This window comes from Manacus vitellinus, unplaced genomic scaffold, assembly GCF_001715985.3.
Source record: "Manacus vitellinus isolate BGI_N305 unplaced genomic scaffold, ASM171598v3 scaffold_83_pilon, whole genome shotgun sequence".
Taxonomy (NCBI): domain Eukaryota; kingdom Metazoa; phylum Chordata; class Aves; order Passeriformes; family Pipridae; genus Manacus; species Manacus vitellinus.
The window spans coordinates 1,618,494-1,642,947 of record NW_021940836.1 but is presented as its reverse complement, the minus strand read 5'-3'; the positions used below and the strand labels follow the sequence as shown (position 1 = coordinate 1,642,947).

At 43.1% G+C, this 24,454-nt stretch overlaps 1 protein-coding gene across 1 annotated transcript in view; it reads right to left on the bottom strand.

The window, feature by feature from the left end:
- Positions 1 to 24,454, bottom strand: part of MYO7A (myosin VIIA) — a 102,887-nt gene that overhangs the window by 61,289 nt on the left and 17,144 nt on the right. The window contains exons 2-3 of the mRNA XM_018085609.2: positions 22,144 to 22,201; positions 665 to 778 (exon numbers count right to left, since the gene is read on the bottom strand). Coding sequence (XP_017941098.1) covers positions 665 to 778; positions 22,144 to 22,161 — 132 coding nt within the window. The 5' untranslated portion in view covers positions 22,162 to 22,201. The remainder of the gene's footprint in view (positions 1 to 664; positions 779 to 22,143; positions 22,202 to 24,454) is intronic.

The following is a 24,454-nucleotide window of genomic DNA, read 5'->3' as shown; positions in this document are numbered from 1 at the left end:
ACAAAATACTGTTGAGAAGAGAGAAGATGATTTAGAAAAGGAAAGAGGGATGGTCAGGGGTGGTAAAATCATACTTTTATTGGCAGAGTGTTGTTAAGACTAACCACTTCTAAAGGGCTTCAAAAGCCACTACGAATTGTACACAAGGACCCTGCTAAACCAAATCTCTTTCTATTATCCTTGAAGGCAATGAGAGCAGTTACAATTATCTCAGTCAGAAAAAAACCTAGAATTATGAAGGACACCTTCTGCTTGTGATATAGACCTTGCTCTAAAACAGCTACCATTGCAGAAAAATAGAGGTGAGAAATTGAAAGAAAACCAGTGTTTGGGCACATGTGGTATTGGTAGGAGGTTAGGAAGGACTGGATAACAGCACAAGAACAGCAGGTTGAGGTAGGTTTGTTCAAAGCACTATCTAAATGTATTTTGGGGGTTTCTGTTACCACTGTACTCTAGAAGCCTCTCAACGTTGCACTCCCAGTACAGCCATAAAAGTAGGGACACAACACTATCTTGTTTTTACAAATAGAAAACTATGGCACAAGTGGCTTGACAGGACACGTGATAAGTCCATAACAAAGTCAATCATCATGGCCCTGTGACCCCTGGCCTAGCCAGGCCATAGAGCTGTAGAAGGGTCATCATAACCCCTTGTACGTACATTGCCTTCATCATCCACAACCTGGATCTGTCCAGAGTCACACAGTTTAACCACCGCTCCAATGGGAACATCGAATTCCCGTCCAGTTTTGAGGTCCATCCACACATAATCCCCCTGGAATCAAAGAGAAGATAGTTACACTCAGGGCTGCAGAAAGTTCAGCATCCCTTGGGATAGAAGTTGCTGACATTTGGTACTCAAATCACTAGTACAAGTCAAATTACTTCCTTTGCAAACCACAAACCACCCCTTTTCACATGTGCTCAGGAAAGCAGATGCTTTGGATGTGCCACTTGGGGCTATGGCTTAGTGGTGAACACTGTGGTGCTGGGTTAATGGTTGGACTGATGATCTCAGAGATCTTTTCCAACTTTTATGATTCTATGAAACCCACTGCAAGGTATCAGCAGCAAGCCATGTCCACACAGCATACACCACCTGCACTCTGTTTCTCAAGCTTCTGAGTGGTTATTGGTCACAGAATGCATCCAGCAGAAACAGGTTACAGAGCAGTGATACAGGCAGAAAAACGCACCCAGACAGAGGTTTTCCTCTGCGTAACATACAAACCTAGAATGTCACATTTAGGAGGTGGTTCTGAGCTCTGCTAAGCCCTATCTGGAGGCTTGTGGCACAATTCTTCCTTGCAGATAACCACTACCAAATATACCCCGGAGACAGCTGAAAAGGGCATGACTAAAGATGAGTGAAGAACATAACCAGAGAGGCAGATATATGTACTCCTTCAGGAGTTCTCCCACCTACAGTGATGTGTAGGTGATGTTTGCATTTAACACTTTTCAGTGGATTTTATCTACTGTGAGCATGTCCACTTGAGTCCTGAAGCTCTGCAAAGTTTCAGCATCCATAATCCCAAAGGAAGAATTTAGCTACAAACAGTTGTGTCCTTTTACATGTTTCAAATGTTTCACCTCTTTCAGCTGAGACCTCTGTGTTTTCATTTTGGAAGACATAGCAAGCAGTTAACCCCTATCCACTCACCATGTCACTGGTGATCCTACAGACCTTTGTCAGTCCTGCTGGGCAGGGACTATCTGCTTATCAGCTCTGTGGAGATTAAATTACTCAAATGCAAAAAAAGCTTTTAAAGAAGCTGTTTTCCTCAATACAATAGCAAATTCTAAAATAACTCCAAACTAAAGCCCCAAGAAGGACTCACACTGAAACAAAGCAGAATTATTTTCCACCCCTATTCTCAATGTGAAGATGTACTAAAATTGGGAGCAATCTAGTTGCCAGGTGTGTTTGCATTCATGCAGCTGAGCTTAATGTGTGAAGTTGTAGCCCCACTTAACACCACATTCCTGGGGACCAGCTCCACTTGTACCTATTAAGCACAATGCAAAATCTACCTTTTGAAGTCCTGGAAAACTGCTGGGAGAAGGAGAAGGGAAAACCAGGAGGTATCACTTTGCATGTGCTCTGATATAACCCCTTCCTGAGCATCCACTATCAATCATTTCTGTGGACAGACTATATTTATAGATTTGGTTTGACCCAAGGCTGCTGAACAACCTTCATCTTCACGCTGGGCAGTGGGAACTGGAGACATCACCATCCAAGTCATCATTCACTAAGACTTCTGAGAGATACTAACCTGTGAGTGCCACCAGGATGTAAGGTTACACTCAGAGACTCACACATGGAGAAACATTACACACTAGGCATCCCCAACCATTTTGTGGTAGACTCCACCCTGGTTTCCAGTAGGATATCAATACAGTCATCCTGCTTACATGGAGCTCAGGATCCAGTCCTTAGTTTGAGTTTTCATTTCATTGGAGGGTTGTGCTACAGCTCTGTTATAAGTATCTTTATCCAGCTCATAAAAATATCATATTCATATCTTTTTCTCATTAGCTGCCTTATCTTCACTTCTCCTAACTCAGTTAAAATGGGGAAAAGAAACAACTAATGAATGCACTGTCAGGAGTAGATACATTATAAATCCATTTATATTAATATTTATTTCTTAGCTTCTTTGATCCAACACTCTCAAACATTTCAGAGTGTTCAGCACTGTCATCCTCTCTGCATCACTGGGCAAATTCATGCACAGGGCGGGTAACCTGATCAAGGTGTCAGCAAGAGAAGAGCCGGGCTGCTCAGTCCCTGCTCATTAGAAAACCTTTCTGACACCTCAGCAGGTCTGTAAAAATTGCTCTTAATCAAGAAAACGTTAATTGTAATGCTGTTTTTTTAGAAAAAAATCTCTAATATTGAATATCTGTAAAAGCAGTCTGCTTCATATGTTCTGTTACCACACAGCTGAGATAAAAGGCACTCTGCTCTACCCAAGGTAAATTGATACTCTACTACCACTAAGACAACTTCTGTGCTTTGTCTGCCTAATACACAGAGTACCCGTCCCCACAAACTGCTTCGTTCTAAATCCATTAAAGTGCAGTTCTTAATACTGATGAAAAAAGTCTTATGGGATGGGCTAAGCTGGTAAGGTCAGGAAGGTTGGGAGGGGTTTAAAAAATAACATCACTTACTGAGAGTGCCGACCTATTTCCTTTTATGACTTTAATCAATTTGACATAAACCCCATGGAAGTCAGTTATATTCCTTCTGCTGATGCAATCACCTTCAGATCAGCTCCCTAAACAGCAGATATATTGGGGATTTCAGGGCAAATCAGGGTGATTCATGCATTTACTAGCTGGGGCAGACTGGCTTGTGAGTTGCATAACCTGTCTCATGCCTCAGTTATTTTTCAATACACATGACAGATTACTGGAGAAGTGAGAATACCAGCAGACCCTTTACAGTATCAACATGGTCCAACTCTTCCTCCTCAACTCAGCCACTGGGTGCCAGCGCCCTTCCAAATGCTCTGGGGCAGACCCTCACGACCTCACAAGCTATGGGCAGTGACAACCAAATAGCAGCGCAAGAGGAGGATACACCACCATGATGGGTACACACACAGACCCACACAATTCACAAAGAGGATCTTTAGGAGGAACTTCCAAATGTGAAGAGAAAGAAGGTTCACTGCTGAGGAGCTACAATGCTTGATGGGGACAAAGGAGAAAGGTGAGAGAAGCTGGTGTAAGCAGTATAAGGATCCCATCAATAGCAAGACAGGTTTCAAAGTAGCCTGAAAGCTCCCAGCCATGCTCAGGGCTCAGGACCCCCTATCTTACCGCTAAAATGGTCGTGGGCTTCAGGACCTGGTTGACATTGCGGAGTAGTGTCCATTTGCCCTGGTCTTTCTCCTGATCTTCCACCACCTCAGGGCATGGCTGCATGAAAACGACTTTCTTCTTCTTCAGCATCTCCAAAACTTAGCAGTGGTGTTTGTCCCTCTCTCTGCTTTCTATGTGTATTCCACCATGAATGCCAGAATCCTGTGGCTGGTTTGCTTTAGACCTGCAACATGACTATGCCTGCTGCTTGTGTGAATCACACCCTCTGATCTGATTCACAATATGGCTCTTGGTAAAGATCTTCTCCTAGGAGAAAAATTTCCACACACCAGCCATGGTCCTCCACTGGCCAGCTGACATGCTCACTGTATATGAACAGCACTGCGGGAGTCTCAAAGCAAACTGAACAACTTTGCTTCTCTTCACTTAAATTCTTCCAGTCTCTCCAGTAAGGACTGATACTTGGTCAAGGACCTGAAGGACACTGCAACAACCCATTCTGGAAAAATGACTGCAGGATTAACAGGAAACTTCTTCCTTTCCCCGTGACTTGTCTCTGTTACCTTCCTTTCCTAGTGAAATAACCGTCTGCCAGCTTGAGGACTTTCAGCACAGAACACACAGGGATACTTATTAATCCACAAATGCAGTCAGTCCCCATGCAACACATGGCATTTAATTAACCTAATACCTTTACATACCAAATTAACCAAAGCACAGCGGGAACTCAAAACCAGAGGCCATCTGCATTTTCTTTAAACTGATCGCCTTGAGTAGATCCATAGCAACTGAATTTTAAATAATTCAGTGGAAGGTGTTCGGCACAGCACAGCCTCTGTGCCTATAGGTGAGAGATGTGGATGAGAACGGGCTGAACACAAGGATCATAAGTATAATGAGTTCACACTGACTCTACACCAGGCTGCTCCACAGACCCACTTCTGCAATCTCTCCTTCTTTATAGGGTGACTGTTCTAGTAAGGGCTAATCAGGACTTTTGGCTCAACCAGAACAGCACAAAGCATTTTACAGTCACCCCAGATTTTCTTTTTTCTTGTCCTATCTTAGATAAAATTGAGATTTCTCATTTTTATCTAGGAAAGGCTTTTCTGCTCATTTAGAGAATTTCAGACCACTATAGCTGGGCCCTGATTTCTTCCATAAAAATTTTGAATCTAAATTGTTGTCATTTATACAGACCAGAGCAATGCATGACTAGATAATGGTTCAGCTGCTAAGACATTCTCATTTATCAGTGTTTTAATACAAAATTCTACTGATGATTTGATGACGTGGGGTTTTGAATCCATTTGTCCAGGAAGAAGAGGACATAGGGACAGGGTTTATTGATGGACCTGGCAGTGTTAGGTTAATGGTTGGGCTCAGTGGTCTTAGATGTCTTTTTTAACCTTAATGATTGGATGTGGATTCCATATGGAATTCTGTGATTCCATACAATTGTAGGAAAGCTTTCTAGATGAAGGAAGGCTTCATAGGTCCCCTTGATGGGACATAATCACCAAGGACAACAGTAGATGACGGGTACATCGAACTTATACTGAGCTACTTCTGCTCATTCATGAACAGCAGTGACGACAGTGAGGAAATCCTTGCCCAAAGGGCAGGTGATGTTGTAGGTTTAAGCTGTATGACAAAGCCCTGAAACAAAAAGGTTATCATTCTTGTAGCTGTGCAGGTGAAGTAAGGAAGAGACACGGTCTCACGGATAAGAAGCCAGGCAAGAGATTATCAAGATGGGTGCCTACCAAAGGAGCAAGAAAAATGTACATGAGATGTATAGTAATGCAGGGAGAAGGAGACATAGAGCGAATGGAGCATGGGAGATGTCTACCTCCAGCATGACCTGAAGATACAGTGCTGTAAATGACTGCAGTTTTGCTCCCCTAGAAAGTAGAAGATAGTTGTCAAATCAAAGCTAAAAAACAATGGGAGGATGCATGTGGAAGGAAGGATTGAACAAATACATATAAAGGGACCCGTAGGATGGGCTCTTTGGATTTGAGTGGGGTCCTATGGATGCTCTTTGCTCACCAGCACACACCTCCTCACTGCTGTGCCATGGAAATTGGAACACTGTGGGAGCAGCAGATCTGAGAGAGAGCAGCTGGAGTATTTATCTCACCTTGCACTGGAGCAGACAATATGATCATTGCTCAGCTACACCTTATACCATATTTCTGAGACTGTGTATCCCTGTATGCTGCCAAAGAGTAAGCTAAGGAACAGAGGCCTGGAATGTTTTACTCTCGGTTATCCTTGGAATAGGACCCAAAGAAGTGAGATGGGAGCCTGGAGGGCTGAATCTAGCCTCTGCAGTCCTATTACACGGGTGTGCTTATTTTTTACCTGACACTGGGGTTGCTGAAGATCTGTAATTTCACGCATTTCCACTACATATTTTGTGCATTGCTCCTCTGCTAGCAGGAGATTTTCTGGGGACTCTTAGACAGAATCACACGTGTCAGCCAGAGACAGATAACATTTGCAGTGAGGTCTGTCTGAATAGCCTGAGTGTGCTGCCTCCTGGAAACGGGAAACCTCATTCCTTGGAACCGATGACCCAGCTTGGAAAACAGCCTCTCTTCTCTATACATCAAGGGGCAGAGCAACAGCATTAAGCTTCCTATCAGCCTGCTTTTTCTGAGGGAACGTGCTATGCCTTATGTGGGAAACAAATAAACACACTTAGTACAATAAGGGGAGGGACACGGTGGAGGAAAATAAACCTTTAGCTGGCTGGCAGCCCATCAGCAATGCCATCCGGTTTAGATTACAGCTCCCTGGGGTAACATTAGACTCTTCACTGCAGAGATAGAAATATGAGCCAGAAGAGCCATGCTGGACCCTGCTCTGATGATTTACTCACCTCTGCAGCAGCAGTCACAGCTGAGATCAAGGTCCTGCTGTGACACACCTTGTGCACATGCATAGTACCGGGGGTAAATGTTTATCCTAAGGAACTGAGGTGACACAGGCAATAGGTTTATGCTGCTGCTGAGATCTGAGCTCCCATTAAATGCTATCACAGTGGCATGGACCTCACTGCTGGAGAAAGAAGGGAGATTCCACCTGCAGGAAGCCCCCTCACAGCAGGTGAACCACCTAATTTAATGAAAGCTTGCTTTTATTTACCCCAGTCTGTTTTTCAGTCCCAAAGAAAATACATCAGATACTGCCAGGGCTGAAGAAGTGTTCTTGAACCAGCTATTTTGCAGCTAGCACCGGAGAGCTAGGTTATTCAGTGAAACAGGGCAGGTGGGACTCAACTTGACCAGTGTCTGTGTTCACCTCTGAGCTAGACATGCGGACCTTTGCTAGATGATCATCCCTTTTAAATATCCTATCCTATCCTATCCTATCCTATCCTATCCTATCCTATCCTACATTCAAGGGAAAAAAAGAGACACCACTGCATAAAGAAGGTAATCAAACTAGGTCAGATGATGCTAACCTAAAGGAGTGTGTGAAGAGGACAGTTTGGAGGTACAAAACTGCAGCATATGTGTCCAAAGCTAGCTAAGGTGGCTCCTACCCTTTGCATGGATGCTGAAAAACTCTAAGGGCTGATACTCAGGTAAATTGCTGAAGGATATGGAAAAATTGGTGGTTAGCAGAGGCTGCCTGTGGACCCGGGCCAGCAGTGCTCCACCTATTACTCCCTGCAGTGCTAAACTTACTTTTCTAAAATAAGAAGGATGGTACCCTGCAGAATGGCCGTTGATGCACTGTGTGTGCTAAATATTATCTGTGGGCCATATCTCTGAAAAGTGATGTAAAATAACCTAACCTGTTCAGGCATTTTTGTTTGTTTTTTTTTTTTTCTTATAGAAACAAGTACAATCATATGTCCAGGTCTCCAGAGCTTAGTCCTTTACTCCCTTACTGCTCGTTTTTGAAGCAGAAGATCCTCAGTGCACACAGACACCAGTGCAAACACAGGCATTCCCCCAGCTCCAAGATTCAACGTGATTTGGAGAGCAGACTGCAGCTTATTATGCCAGTTCAGACTTTCAACGGCTACCTGAATCCTTCAGGCAGTAGAATGTCTGTGCTCTACTAAAAACACATATCATCACCTCTAAGTATCACCTTTCTGATTCAGTTCACCTCTCAATTACATGGGTGTACCCTACTCAGTTTAATGGAGCTTCTCCTGGATTCACATCTGTGCAACTCAAGGGAGAATCAGGACTGCTCATCTCTATTGTTTGCACACATCTTTGGTTGTGCATTTGACACCATCATCATGAAAAGGTGAAAAAGGAAGAAAAAGCTTGAATCTCTACTTAATAACAAATAATAACATAGGGGAGAAGGACACATGCTGGTAGATGGTAACCCTAATAATTTTTCTGTTCTATAAATAAATAAGATTCTTTTCATAATTTCTTGTAGCACATCAGGCAGCAGCTGTCAGCCATGGTAACATGCTACACACAAAAGCTTCCTGAAGCAAAGGAAGAGATGCAAGAGGAGTTGTTAAATAATTCAATAATCAATGCACCGCTCACTCACCCTGTAACTTCGATACTGATAGTAGGGGAAAAAATCTCCCACAAACGTGGCACATGTCCCAACATTTTCTCATTTAGTGCTGAGGGACAGCCAAAGACTCTGGGAGCAAAAATGATGGATTTAATCAGATTTACAGGGGCACAATCCAGTGGTGTAACAAGGCTCAGCTCCCAGTGATGCCTGACCTCTTCCCTGGCTTTTGGCAAGGAGCCTGTTGTTGACTGCTTGGGACCTCTTGGCTCAGGAGTGGATTTTAAGCATGCAGACAAACATGGAAATAGAAGATTTAATCTGTGACTCCTATGGCATTACTGTCATGGGTGGAGAATCCAGTAATCTGTTGATGCTACAAGCAGATTAGGCTGTCTCTGGGTGTCACCCACCCAAATGCTGTGCCAGAGCCCTGCATATCAGGTCTCACACAAAAAGCTGATGGACACTGCTTGAGATGTGATTGAAAAATCTTCTAAAATGTTGAAGTGGAACAGGAAATGAAGACTGAGCATTTTAGCCCTGTGGCTGGGTCCTGTCCTAAATGCAGAGGGAAGAAATCCAAAGGAAGATAATAGAGCATTCATAAGAAGTACAAATCTGGAAAACCAGATTGAGGGAAAATAAAGCCAGGAGGAATCAGAGGGGGAGCGCTTTAGGATGGGAGCATGTAATTCCATACTGTTAGATCAAGATATATTCCTTCAGGCCCTAGGAGTAGAGAGGTTGCCCTGGTACCACACAGGGAGCTTGCAGATCTGCTCTAAATCTGCCAGCAACAGTCACCACTTCTCCCTAGACAAACAAGGATTCAGCTAAAGGCTCCCTAGTTTGCAACGGCAGGCACAATGGAAACCCCTTGCCCTTACACACCCAGAATTAAAGATTTTGGACATTTTCCTATAAATGAATGTTGCTCTGTATTGCAAGCTTTAGGAAGAGAGGACTAAGGGAATGCCATCTCCTTCTCTAAGTATTGTTTGGGAAGGATGCTGACTCCAACAGGTCTCTGTGGTTGGACAATACAGCTCAGCTGCCTGTTCCCAACCCTTTGATGATACCAAACTCTGTTGTGTACCTTAAGGACAGCATGTTATCTAGAGGGACCTGGACAAGCTCAAGGAGTGGGCTCAAGGGAACCTCATGAGGTTCAACAAGGCCAAGTGCAAGGTCCTGCACCTGGGTCAAGGTAAGCCCCAGTGCCTGTATATGCTGGGAGATAAAGGGATTGAAAGCAACTCTGAGGATAAGGACATAGTGGATGAAAAACTGGACATGAGTGGGTGATGTGCGCTGGCAGCCCAGAAAGTCAACTTTCAACCCCAGGCTGCATCACCAGCAGTGTGGTCAGCAGGCTGAGGGAGAGGATTCTGCCCCCCCATGTCCTCTCTGGTGAGATCCCATCTGCTCTGGGGCTCCCAGCATAAGAAGGACCTGTAGGAGTGAACCCAGAGGAGGCCACGAAGATGCTCAGAGCACTTGAGCACCTCTACTGTGAAGACAGGCTGAGAGAGTTGGGGTTGTTCAGCCTGGAGAAGAAAAGGTCCTCAGAAGACCTTAGAGCCCCTTCCAGTACCTAAAGAGGATCCAAGGGAGAGTTGGAAAGGGACTTTCCAGTGACAGGACAAGGGGAACACCTTCAAGATGAAGTAGGGTTGATTTAGGTTACAAGAAAGCTGGGGACAAACTTTTTTTGCAGGAAAAAGGGATAATGGGTATAAACTAAAAGAGTTTTAGATTAGATATTAGGAAGAAGTTTTTTTATGATGAGGGTGATGAAACACTGGCACAGGTTGCCCAGAGAGATAGTAGATGCTTCATCCCTGGAAACACTCAAGATCAGGTTCTGAGCAACCTGATCCAGTTGAAGATGCCCCTGCTCATTGCAGGGGGATTGGACCTGATGGTCTTTAAAGGATCTGTGATTCTTTCTTTGATTTGATCCTTTGGTGAACTAGCTCAGGGAATTAACACAGCAGCAACATTTTCACATGTTTCTGCAAAGTGTTTTACTGGCTTAGTCCCTCAACTGGCTCACAATGTAAACAGCAAAGCCCCAGTGCTGGAGCAGGGAGAGCAGCAAGAGCAGTAAGACAGGTTGTCCTCAGGACAACTGGTCTCCAGAGCTGGTAGACAGAGACAGGAACACAGCGGTGTTGGATCAAGGGTTGGACTTGATGATCTCAGAGGTCTTTTCCAACTCAGCTTATTCTATGATTCTATGATTCTATGAACACAGAGTTGGCAGCATGCCCAGGGGAGTGGAGTTGCTTCTTGCACAGGTATCTGCTGTGGCATCACTGAGTGGAGCTGATGGAGGCTCTGTCTCACGCATGAGCTTTATTCCCTGGGTGAAGGCAAAGAACTGTTTGATTTCATTAATGAAAGCAGAATCCCAGCTGATGAGCACGAGAGCTACAGAACTAGGTAACAGATGGAGGCAAATAGGTACATCTACCCAATATTTTTCTGCCTCTGAAGCAAACAGTATTTTCAAGATCACAATGGTTCACAGAAAGGACACAGTTTGAATTACACTGTACAGTACTGATGAAGGGGAAAAATGGGGAAAAAAAAGACGATACACAGAAATGTAAATTGGAAGGGATGTTTGTCATCCTGGCTCATGTAGGCTGTTGAAAGAAGACTAAAAACCACCACAAGAATTCAACTGTTTTAGCTGATTCTATTCCTTGGGAAACAAAGCGTATTTTTCCACTATCTGTGATAAAAGCATCTTTTATTTTTTGCATGCAACCTGTCAAATTCTCTTTCAGAGTTCAGCTTCATCTTCCGTGCTCTGGAAAGATGCTTGCTACTTAATTTCTTTACTTCTGTTTCTTCTTCCCTCCTCCCTGACTTTTTACATACTCACTGAGACCTAGTCTGCAATTAGTTCCTGTGTACTAAATAGAGGTGGGACTATTGCAATCTACACAGCTATTCCTGCATAAACAGAGATGTAGACTTAGTGCAAAAAAGTGCTTAATCCTAGTACAAATATATTATTTTCCCATGTAGTAGTAGGCTATACTCATGTAAATGCAATTTTCCCAGCAGAAACATGTCTGTGCTAAGGGTCTGCATTAGCCAAAGTCACACTGACATGTCTAGACAAGTCCCACAACTTAAATAGCATGTCTCATCTTCAGAAATATTGAATGAAAGGGGAGTAATGCTGTTTTTCCTACTGCCACATCAGATTGGAGCAGATCTGCCCTTTTTACATACTACCTTTGTGTATACACTGAGGGTTATGTGGGTTACTGAGGAGAGTGAGGGAGTCTGGAGGAAGGCCAGTTTGCAGCTCAGTCAATAGCATCTTGAGGGTGTTTGTGATATGACTGCTGAAGGGAGAAGTGGACTTCTCCAGAGGTGTGTTTGAAAAGCCATCCCCTGAGAGGAATGGATGGCAGGAGAAAGCATAATTGAAAATAAACAAATCATACTGGCTATGCTCGTGATGCAATTCAAAACATGTTAGTATTGGTTTCTGTTCCTTAGGTACCAGTCACAAGGGTGCAGAGATGCTGCAATGCAAGTAGCATCCTTCTGAAAGAAGAAAAGATACTCCAAGATGTAAAAAAACTTGGATTTGGGATTGTTCAGTCTTTCAGTATCTAAAGGGGCTACAAGAGAGCTGGAAAGGGACTTTTGACAAGGGAATGTAGGGATAGAACAAAGGGGAATGGCTTTAAACCAACAGAGGACAGGTTTAGATTAGGTATTAGGCAGAAATTCTTGACTGTGAGGATGGTGAGGAACTACAACAGGTTGCCCAGAAAAGTTGTGGCTGCCCCATCCCCAGAATTGCTCACAGCCAGGCTGGATGGGGCTTTGGGCAACCTGAGCTAGTGGAAGTTGTCCCTGCCCATGGCAGGGGGGTTGGAATGATGTAATCTTTATGGTCCCCTTCCAACACAAATCATTCTATGATATTATGATTCTGTGAAAAAAAATTGAAGAAAACTAAATACATGGATGTTTTTTCATCATGAAATGAATAACAAAAAGAATCATACTAGTTTTTATTAAAACCCAGAAAAATAATCTATATTTCATTGCTTGCTTCATGGTTTTGAAGATTCCAAAGCTGGATCCATACAAGACCACCTTGAAATGGAAACTCATATCAGGTTGCTAATTGCAACCATTTGCCTGGATTCTTCAAGCCCCTCTGCCTTGGGAAAACTTTGGGAAACTTCCCAAATTGTTGGTGGTGGGTCCCTCCTAGGGAGGAGGTAGACCAGCTGCAGAGCTGCGCAGCACAATACCAGCCCCATCTGCTGTAACTCTCTGGAATTACCAAATGCACCAAGAGATTTGTTTCCAATGATTTCACCATGGGTTTTAAGTAAACTCTGATGCTAATAGTATGTGAAATTCCAGAAGGCTTTGGAATAACATAGGGACAACAGACGACAACCACGTTAATTAAGGACCTGAAGGAACCAGGCGGCAAGTCCAGCTAGACAAATCCTAACCTAGAGATTGCAGACAGAGGTAGAGTTTTAAGGTTGGCACAAGATGACAGAGATTGGGACAACCATCACTGTTCAAATCACAGTTGCAGTTGGCAGATGTAGCCAAGACAGTTGACTTGTTGGATCAGGACACATACAGATGTGCACTGTGGATTCCTTCAAACTTGGGACAGCTTTACAGTTAATGGTTTCCAGCTTGCTGGCATATATTGAAGAGACCCAGCTTTTAGAAAGTGATCATGAACCAGATCCTGAACATCAGTCCTTTTTACACACACAAACCCAGAAACCTGTTTCAAGATCCAAGTCCCACCAAGTAATCAACAGCCATTGCAAACAAAGCAAAAGTCACAGATCAGAAAATGAAGTTGGACCTATTTCTTACATGAAATGATCAAGGAACTGTGGCTGGTAAGATTGCCAGTGGGATAAGGCTTTCATGTGGAACTCTAGTAGCCAGAAGAATAAAACCGTAAGAGAAATACTCTCTGCATGATTTTGGCACAGCAAATAATTCCTGTATTATTGGTACTTTTTATATTCTTCATGGATATTTTATTACATGGACAGTCCATTCTGCATACACTGCACAAGGGGAATATGGCCTCCAAAGGGGTTTGGTCACACATTTTACCCAGTTTGAGAAGGGTTGCATTACAAATACAGCCACAATTTTGGAGCCAAAATTTTGGTTTTGTTGGGGGGGTTTTCAGGGTGCCTAGCATGGCAGAGATGCTTGTTCAGCAGCAGCCAGTTAACTGGTGCTCATGTGGAAACCCAAATCATGTTAAAGAGAAATAAATTCATGTGAAGAATATTCATCAATTTTATATAGTTGTTTTGAGAAACTCAATAATTGCCCTATAGCCTTAATTTTGAGACTGCAAGAGTATTATCATATAGATATATTAATTAAGCCTATGTTTCTGTAAGGAATAGGCTGACAGTATCAACATGGAAATACAGTTAATGCCTCCATTGCATTTTGCTGGATGCAAATGTTGCTTAATTTCAAGCATCAACCTAATGGGAAAGGCTGCCTGTCTTTCTCGCACTGAATCTAGTAATTTTATGGGGTTACGGGGCAGTAAAACGCCCTCACAAAGTGATTTGCAGATCATGAAAATGCAGTGTGTGACCTTAAGAGTCATTTGCCAGCAATGGTGCTGGCAATAAAACGCCTGGCTGGGTGGTAGGAGATGCACATAAACTGCTCACATTGCCTTTGCACTGCCTGCACAAAAGGTTTCTGAGTCATTGCAGGTAAATCACTGTCCCAGATAGTGTTTTTTCTAATCTCAAAAACAAGCAGCACTTGGTTCTTTCTTCTTTAGCATGCAAAATAAGCCAACATCTTTTTCTCCTGAGTTCCACTAAAGTGGCTCTGGGCAAAGGATGGAGGACACCTGCTTCTTACTTGAAGAGTTGTAAGGGAGCAATACTATCAGGATGCAAGTGGAATTGCCTCAGGTAGTACATGAAAATGGGTGTGCAAGGTTAAGACACACCACAGAACCATCTACGGTAGCATCCTGTTGTCACCAGTGGCCCACGTGGATGGCTAGTACGGGACGAGGCTGTAGAGATACTTCTTTAAAATACTCTTCTACTCCAAAAATAAGGGGATATCAACCAAAGTCAGTGGGGACTAGGTCCAGAAAAAAGCCATGGAGGTAGATAGGACATCTAGAGAAGTAAGGAAGCAGGACAGGTGCTTGGAAGGGAGATTCATGAGGGATTACTAACTAAATAAATCACTTCAGGTTTGGGAAATGACCAGACTGAAAATTCATAAGTGGAGGCCAGGAAATTAGCTGAAGGATAGGAACATATTTTGAGGAAATAACACTGTATGCTTACTCATCCCTTGGTGTTCACCAACAGTCATTTTGGATACAGAATGCCAGGTGGGACAGACCTGCATCTGAACAAATCTGGACATTCAATATATATTCCCAACCTCAGCCCACTATAACTCCACTCAGAATTTTAAAATAGTTTCTGTTCAGGAACAGAAGTCCTCATAACTTACAGCTGGTGACGTTTTCTCTATTCACAAAAAATTGCCTAAAGGAGGATGAAATCCTTGTAAAGTTCTAAGATTGACCTTTGCCAAGCGCAAGAAAGCAGATGACTTTCCTCTGCCAATGCCACCTCCCTTGTGAAGAGAGAAGTCAGGGCTGAATTGTGAAGGAGAGGAGGACTGATCCACCGTATCACCTTCTCGTGTTTGTAAAACTCAGATCCATGTGGATGAGGCCAACCAGGAAAAGGCAATTCCCTTACATTGCAACACTGATGCACAATCCTCGCATGAGCTGGTCTGTGCTGCTGACCACTAGAGTAATATCTGCAAATATACCCAGCAGTGGCAAAATGGAAATGCTAAAGTGGCACCATACAAATTTCCAAGTCCCAGTCCACAGTTACTCATCTCATTTCCCCATTGTTGAAAGCCCCAGTAGAAGTATCTGAAGTGGCAGCTGGCTCACTGGTATATCTCAGGTTAAGTCACTCCCAGTATTGAATTTTCTTTACTCTATAAGACATTTTTAGTTGTTTTTTTTTCAGAACAGTCTCCTTATGTGTATTCAAGCAAACATCTAAATCCTCCTCCTGTTACATTTATATACCAATTAAAAATGGATTTACTCTTCTAAAGTTCTTACTGTAAATTTTCCTTAAAGAATGCCATTTCACCAAGACCTGAAATGCAACAGGAAAAACATATTAACAAACCTTTTAATGAAACACTATAGTTTGGCTAAAGGTTGACATGGAAAGTATCGTTTTGATGTCCTTATTGGAAATCTCCAATATTCAGCTTTTAATTCCAATGAAACGATTTTATTTATTGACCAGGCAATGACATCTCGATAGATATTCTCTATACCCCCAGCTCAACTTTCTCCTGAGAAAGAAATGCCATTTTTCAATTTGTGCTACTGAAAAGGTCTGTTATTGCTTTTCTTCCCCTGGGCTCCAGGAGCTGTGCTCAGCTTCTTGAACCTGACTGCAGAAAGCCAGAGCTAAGTGTGTTTCTTTAGGAAAATTGCTGTCAAATCTATACTGTGCTAGGAAATGATGCTGTACCTTGAAAAGGGAATGAATTTTATGCCATAAAAGCCAAATCTTTCACTAGTATACATCAGGGTCATTCCACAGAAGTGTCTGTAACTCAAAAATCCATGAAATGTTGAGGGTTCTCTTTTTAATGCCTTGCTGTTGAATGTTTTCCAGTTTTGCAAGAGGAATTTGATGAAGATAAAGGTCACCTTGAACAGGAAGAGCTGTCTGCCTCCAGCACAGCCATTTGTACAAGGAGCAAATGACAAGCTTGGTCCCACGCTCCACTGAGGATGTCATATCACAAACATTCCTTACAGTTGCCATGCTGGCTTAAATGTTTACCTTTTACCCAGATCCCTCCAACTGTCAGTCCCTATATCCCATCTGAGAACTGACCTGAGTAAAAATAACAGGAAAAAAATAATAATATACTATGTTCAAGTTTTTTTAATGTACATGTGAGCCATATGATTTTGGTAAAATTATTGACAAGGTGGTCCAGCTAATAGCTGTATCACTCAGCTGGGATGAGTGGAGGGCAGTTAGAAGCAGGTGGGTATGTGGGCGTGGGGACGGGATGGGACAGGAGCTCCTTTGCTCTGCTCTTTTTGCACAGCTGGGGTGAAGATGCTTCCTCCCATTAAGAACAGTAATCAGAGGCTCAATGGCTGGAATGAGGGCCAAGGGAAATCAACCTTTGTGTTGAACCCTAGCAGCAGGATAAGTTATGAGGTGGGTGGAAATGAAAAATTTCTAATTTCCGTCCCCAAACATCTCTCCTGCAAAAGGGGTTTCTAGATGGGCCAACAGTCCCCAGCTCTACCGGCTGTAAGATTCATTACAAACTTTCTTTTTACAGAAAGTGAGACTTCTTCAGAGTCAGCTTACAGAATCACAGAACAACAGAGTCATCATTTAGGTTGGAAAGGTCCCCTAGAATCATCAAGTCCAACCATTAACCTAACACTCTAAACTATGTCCCCAAGTACCACATCTACATGTCTTTTAAATATCTCCAGGGATGATGACTCCACCACTGCTCTAGACAGCCTATTTCAATGCCTGACCATCCTTTTGGTGAAGAAATTTTTCCTAATATCCAATCCAAACTCCATGATGAGTTGGAGGGTTTAGGAGAGAGAGACAGTTTGAGAAGCTGAATTTCTCTCTTCTTGCTCCAGATGTCAGGTCTCAAGCAAGCTAAGTGCACCTTTAAGGGCTCTGACAAACAGAGAAGTTACCATCAAGTAGGACAAGATAGATAACATGTGAGCTGCTCTGCAAGAGCTGTCCCTGGAGATGTAGATTTTCCCTGGGGAAACATATGGTCCCAAGACTAAGTCGAGGTAAATTTTGTTATTGAGTCCTTTGAAGTTTCCTATATCCTCAAATAAACGTCCAATTGTTACTGCCTCCTTAAAAAGCAAAACTAAACTCAGCCACACATATAACAACTCTCACACAAAGCCTTCTCTGTCTTGCATTCAAAAAGATTAAGGTTTCAGTGCATACACTTCAGAGAAGATGGATCCTGGAGGCTTGTCTGAGATATCAAGAAGCAGGAAAAAATGCATTTTAGACAGGCTCTCCAAGAGGGTATTTCCACACCCCAGCTGAGATTGCTCACTCTACCTTTATTTGACATCACATAATTTATATTCCACAGCCGTAGCACCGTAAGAAAATCTCCCTAGCCTGCAGCTTCATTTTCTGCACACAGCAACTCCAGCACTTTAATTGTCCCATAAACGTGATGGAAAGGATTTGATGCAAAGAGCTGTTAAAATGCCAAATGTCTTGAGCACTGCAACTACTGAATGGCTCCCAACGATTCATGTTTCAATCTATATGCAAATGTGCCCTTTGGTTGGCTTGTGCTGGACTTTTCATTGCTGCATTACAGCTATCCAGGGAAGCCTCAGACTCATAGATCAGAGAGATACGAGGCATAAATGGGAGAAGACTTAAATTACTCAGTGTTTATGAGAAAGAGAATTCAAACAGTGGAGTTACATTTTGCTTTTCATAATAACATGATTACAGATCAGCCCTGAGAAGACCTACAATAACGTTGTTTTTCTCCCTCCCCTTCCTCCTTGCTAACAAAATATGTAGCACAATGAATCACTTGGCAAAGCCAAATGTGTATGACCAATAACACTCAAAATGGTGTATGTAAGCTCCAGGTAAAGCCAGTGCTCACAGAGCTCAGCTGGGAGATGTCTGTGAGTGGACTGAAAGATTTCAAAAGCTGGTCTCTGCTGTTCTTAATCTCAGCACAGGAAAACATCTCCTCAGAGCATCAAACCGAGACTCTGAAAACACTGGCAGTCACAAAATCTATTCCTGCTCATTAACAAATTGCACAAATCCCCTTCACCTGAGTGCAATGTGTAATTCTGATCTTAACAAGAAGAAATTATCTGGACTAGTGAAGAAAGGGCTGCCACCATCACAAGAGGGCTGCAGAACTTGTTTCATGAGAGGGACAATAAGGTTTTATAGGATTTTGGTTAGTTCCAAGAGTAGGAAAATGATAACAAACACCTGAGAAATGGCAAGAAGGGGAAAGGACATCGTTAGCTAAAGGCCAGTCTGGCACAAGAGCAAGAAGCCACAGATACACTCAGAAAACAGAGACATGAACATATCAAGGACAGTCTTGTTCATGTAGGACTTGTTTTGTGGGGTTTTAAAGCTGAAGCTGTACTGGGGACTTTATGTTCAAAGAAATGACAGAGGTGGCACGGACTTTGCAGAATGGATGGCTGCAAGGAAACTGTGAGGTTTTCGCATTGCACCCAAGAATCACCTTCCTAGGAGCTCTGCTGAGCCAGGAAAGCAGAGCTGAAGTCTCTGATCAAGTCTTGGCTCTTGCAAAGTTTCAGAATAGCTGGAACAACTTCCTTTCTTTGGAAGAGCTTTATAGAGTGAGGTATCCACAATGTTTGATCCCTCAGGACCTTAATTTCTGGTTGGGCTTTGCTTTCCTTTATCTGCTTGGATTAGGTCTCCACTGTCTCTTTTAACTCCTACTTCTCACTCCATAACCCCAGGAGCAGGCTGGGGGGCCAGTAAGAAATGGGAAAAACCTTCAAAAGCAGTAATGCTCCTCATGTGATCTGGACATGGTCAGGAGACCACAGTAATACAGATAAAATCTTCTGAAAAGTCTAGTATAGTGGATGAGATTTGTGGGATCATAGAATATCCTGAGTTGGAAGAGGCCCAGAAGGATCATCAAGTCCAACTCCTGATGCTGAACTTGGTCCTACATGAAATACTTATATTTTGCAAGTATGTTTTATTCCCCAGTTGATAAGAAGGTTTTATTTTTGTTGGGCTGGCCCAACAACAGCAAATTTGCAGCACTGTGATACCTTAGATTTAAGACTGGTTTATATAACGGTTGTCTACATGAGCAAGAAGATGGAGTTGGCAAAAAGAGCCATGTGGCAAGCAGCAGTCATTTGCCATTTGCCACCAGGAAAGCCCTCTCCCTGGCCAGGCTGGATGGCCAGGACCACCACACCCTCCTGGTCTCCACTCCAGCTCCAAAACCATTTCTACTTTAAATGACAGAACATGCACAAACAAGCTGCTGCTGTGTTGCAAAGCCAAACAAACTTGTCAGGCTGCCAAGTCAGGAATTCAGGAAGGCCCTCCTTTTCCATTTTCCTTTTCTTTGTGCACTGAAATGGACTTGCCATGAGTAATTTGCTAGTTACTAAAGCTGATAAGTTTGGCTCCCTTCAGGCGCCTGCTGGGGAACAATGTTGGCTTTTCTTTCAGATTACTGAGTGGAAGACACAGGGCAGGAGCTCTGTGTGCTTTCCCGTCCTTGCTGGAGCCATGTGCTGCCCTTGGCGCTCAGTTCTCCCTAAGGGAGATCCTGATATGCACTGTTTTGATGGAAGAATGGAAGAAGAGCAATGCCATGGGCTCATCTTTAAAATTCCTGGATTTATAGCTAGGTAACGACAGGGAAAACAAGCTGTAAGGGCCAAAAGCTCTGGGTTCACCTATTGCAGGTGATGATTTGGTGTTTTGATCTTGTTGGAGAAAGTTTTCAGGGGAAAAGGGGTGGGAGGGTAGAACCATAACCATGTTGTACACATTCAAGAATGAGAAAAAAAAAGACAGAGAAAGCTCCTTGGAATGTAATAAAGATCAGGAACATCATAGATGTATTTCCAAAATCTTACAGCAAAACTTAAGGAAGCAAAATACATATACTGCTGCTACTGGCAATTAAACATCACATAAACAGCAGACTTTTGGGCCACAGAGAGCAAAGTAGTTCCAATGTGACTCAGATTGGACCTTTAGATGGGGCAAACTGGTATAAAGTGACCTCAGAAAGGGCCTGTATCTGGTAACAACTGGGTGACATTTTTTCATTACAGAGGGGTACTTGTTCACCTTATCCACACTGCAGAAAGATATTTGCAGTAAGCAACAAGTTCAACACAAACCTATTTCCCTGATACTTGTCAACAACTGCTTGGCATCTGAACCCACAGGGAGAGTGCCCAGAATTACTTCAGAAGCATGCTGCCTCCTTGCCCAGACAAGACACCTGGTTTTTAGATAACAAGGAAGAGGCTCTATTTGATTAAAGCTCTGCAAAGGATAAATTCAGATCAACACAGAAGATTTATGAACCACAGAGGGGTACCCACTGACAAAGATATGACAGGCAGCCCGGAGTGATACCATCCTAGACAGAGTTGTTACAGGGTATTTCTCAATGGCTATTCAGACCTTCTAACCTACCTCATTTTAATTTCCACACTCATTTTCCTTGGCATTGCAAACTGCATCAGTCAGTTTGTGCATGAGGCAAATGCCTTGGAGCCTTTGGAAGGGGGACCGAGCTCCTACCCACCCCTACCAATGTGTGGCCTGTTTTTGTCAGGCTCGGGTCCTGGCAGGTCGGGGCAACACCATAAAGAGAAGTTCAGTTGCTTCATGAGATCCCTGGCATTCCTTCCACTAAAAGCTATCCTCAGTTGTTTATGTCGCTGGTGTAAACTGAAACCATTAGAGTTCCTTCAAAGGTCCAAAAAAACCTGGACAGAAGCAGGCAAAAGCATATGTACCAAGGGGGAGACAGAGATGAATCAAAATTGTTGGGTAGATTCGCTCCACTGCCTCAATGCCTGACTGTGTTGACAAATGTATTTGAGTGTCAATCTGCAGCCTCAACTCAGGACACATGCTGGGACTGTCAGTCCTCCCCAGGTGAGAGACATGGCAATGAGACAACTCAGAAGCTGACAGTGAGAGAGATGTTATGCCTAGACAGAGGGAAAACACTACAATTTGAAGCCCTAAATGATTACAGAATCTGCATGAGACCTGCCATGCAACTTAATTCTTCAATTCACAGAATCATAAAAGGTTTGGGTTGAAATGGACCTGCAAGGTCATCTAGTTTCAACCCCCCTGCCATGGGGAGGGCCATCTTCCACTAGACTAGGTTGCTCAAAACCCGACCCACCCTGGCCTTGAACAGTTTCAGGGATGGGGCAGCCATTCTCTGGACAATCTGTGCCAGTGCCTCACCACTCTCACAGTCAATAATTTCTTCCTAACATCTAATTGAAATCTCCCCTCATTCAGCTTAAAGCCATTTCCCCTTGTCTTACTGCTGCATGCCCATGTAGAAGTCGCTCTCCTTCTTTCTTACAAGCCCTATGTAGGTACTGGAAGGTGCTATAACATTTCCCTGGAGACTTCTCCAGGCTGAACAAACCCAACTCTCTCAGACTTCCTCCACATCAGAGGTGCTCCATCCCTCAATTTCTTTCAAATGTGCAAAAAGGTTCCATTTTTACACAACCAAAGCAGCACTGTTCCTGGAAATTGAAAGTCAATTTTTGACCAGATCCTTTTTCAAGTCACACAGTAAGTTGTTTTATTCTTCTGCGTATCCAGGACTCATGTGCAGCTTCTGAACCATCCCAGATAAGAAAATAGAAGTGGAACATTGCACGAGGTTAATCTGGACTACACACACAGAGCAATGATTTCCTCTAAGCCAATCAAGGATTAAGGCTAATGAGTATCTCTGCATCTTGTAACAGTCCTTTTAGGGAAATAAGATAGGATAAAAATAACCTGGCTTGACCCTTCCCCTCCAAAAAAAAAATTATTTTTATTAGTGCCTGTGGTGATGGAGTAAAACCAGAGAAGCTGAAGACAGGAATGTTTTACTTACCTGTCGTAGAATGACCATGGTTCCTGTATAAACACATCAGCAATCACCAGGAATGGACCTAAATCAAAAGAAATCAGCAATTAATGAATTGCCCCCCTGACTCAGAGTCCCCAGTTTAGGGACTCTTTCGACCCTGAATGGTTTCCACAGCCCTAAGTGTGACGAGGGCTAGAAGCACTGAAACTCCCAAGGCTTTCGTAATAATAATTCCAGACAGTGAGAGACAATCCTCTAATACATCCAGATTAATGCTGGCACCATGGTGAATGAGAGTGGGACTGGAGGTTGCTTATGCAAGTAATATTTTGTAAACTGAGTCCTAGAAAGTTATCAGAGGATTAACCTAGCAAACACACTGCTCCATGTGTCTTTGGATTCCATAGTACAAATTAAAGCACATCGAAAAGGGGAGTCTTGTCCTTAACGGTCAACAAGCCTGGATGGATTTTCATCTTTCCATCAAAACTGATTTCAGGAGAGGAAAAGAAAATGGTATTTTCCAAGAAAATACCAAGTCCTCCGACACAGCCTGCAACTAAGACCTGGATTGGATGGAGCATCTCCACTCTCTGCTCCTGCTGTTGGGCAAATTGTATTGTGGGATTTACATGGGAAAGTCCCATGCTGTTCCTGAGTTTATGCTTGCTGCTGTGTGATGTCATCTCATGACACTCTCACAGTTAAATGGGTTCAGTGTGTATGAGTGAAAAACACTTTCAAAGAATTGAATTTCTGCAGCTTTTAATCTCTGAGCCATCCTTGGTACATGATAATCAATAATCGTTGTATTTATGATGTGAAAGTTTTCCAGTATAGTAAAAATACTCATGCCTTAAAAAGCAGAGAAAAAGACACTCAGTCTCAGACACACAACTCTTACAGGACACTGAGGGTGTGAAGGCTGATGAAGGATGACCTTGCAGGACACAAGACATTTCCCTTCACAGTGACAAAGTGGTCCAGACTCATCATAAAATCCTAAATATTTTGTTTCAGGTTTTAACTATAATTTTCATTTTTATGCTTTCCCCACCAAAAGGCAAACATTTCTTGGAGAGATGGGAGGGAACAGTTTTTCCACTCTCCTCTCAATCATCTCCAGGTGTTGTGTCCCAAAAAGACAGCCTAAATCTTGAAAAAAAAAAGGAGTGATAATTTGCCGTGCCAATGTCCCTACACACATTCCTCATGGCAAGGACAGTGATCTCTCTTCCCCACTAGCAGCAACTGCTTGCATCCCATTCAGCAATGTAGGACTTAGTCTTTGGTGCTGATCCTGCCAACTGAATTTTTTGTAGCTTCTCACCTGCAGTGGGAAACACAGATGTTCCCAACCTAGACAGAAAGGCAGGATTTATCTCTATTAGCTCCTGCAGAGACTGTAAAGGCTCAACAGAATTTCCAGTTATTCCCCTTTTCCTCATCATGTTTCCTGCACCACCTCTACATTTTTACTGACCACATATTTGAAGGCAGATAACTATCCTCACATTTGTCATCTGAATGCCTTCACCACCTTAATGAAAACATCTACCTGCTAAAACCATCTACCTGATCCCTCTGCATTGCCCAGAAAAGGAACTGGTGTCCTAAGAGCAGCCAAGGCATCACTGTTCATTAGTAAATACTCAGTAGACAAATTCTGGCCACAGGCCATATTCAATGAATTAATTTTACTTTTTCTAGAAAGTAGATGACTGGTGGAAAATCACATGTCCACTTTAATAACTGAAAGGCTGTGAGGCAATTTTCCTAATTTTAAGTTTGAACCTTCTCTGTAGCACATTAAATTATTCCTCTTCTCTTTAATTCATATGGCTTGAAAATAGCTTTCTAACCCTGCCAAATAGTGAGTCCTGAGGCAGACTGCCTAGGGATGCTGAAGAGTCTACTCCACTGGGAATAGTCGGTGAAATATTGATTTGGCTCAGAACAGGCACTGGGGAAAGTTCTCCAGAGGTCTGTAACATGATGATCATAGGGGGAGTGTTGGACACTGGGCTGGGTACCAGTTTGTCTTCCCTGGCCTAAGGACATCTGCTATGGGCAAGTTATCTTATAGTTCTTTTCCTCAGTTTCCTTCTCCAAAAAACAAAGATCTCGCCCAGCAGGGGAGCTCCTAAGTATCTTAGTTGGTTTTATGCTAACCAGCCAAATGACCTAGGTAAGACCTGCCTCGTTGGGTGTCCATGTTGCAAAAGCCATGCATAGGACATCTATTCCCACAGGTTGGTCTAACGCCACATGTTCAGTCTCAGAACTGCTCTTCAGTTTTTTGTCCCTCTGCTGCTGAAGCAAAGCACTGTCCTAT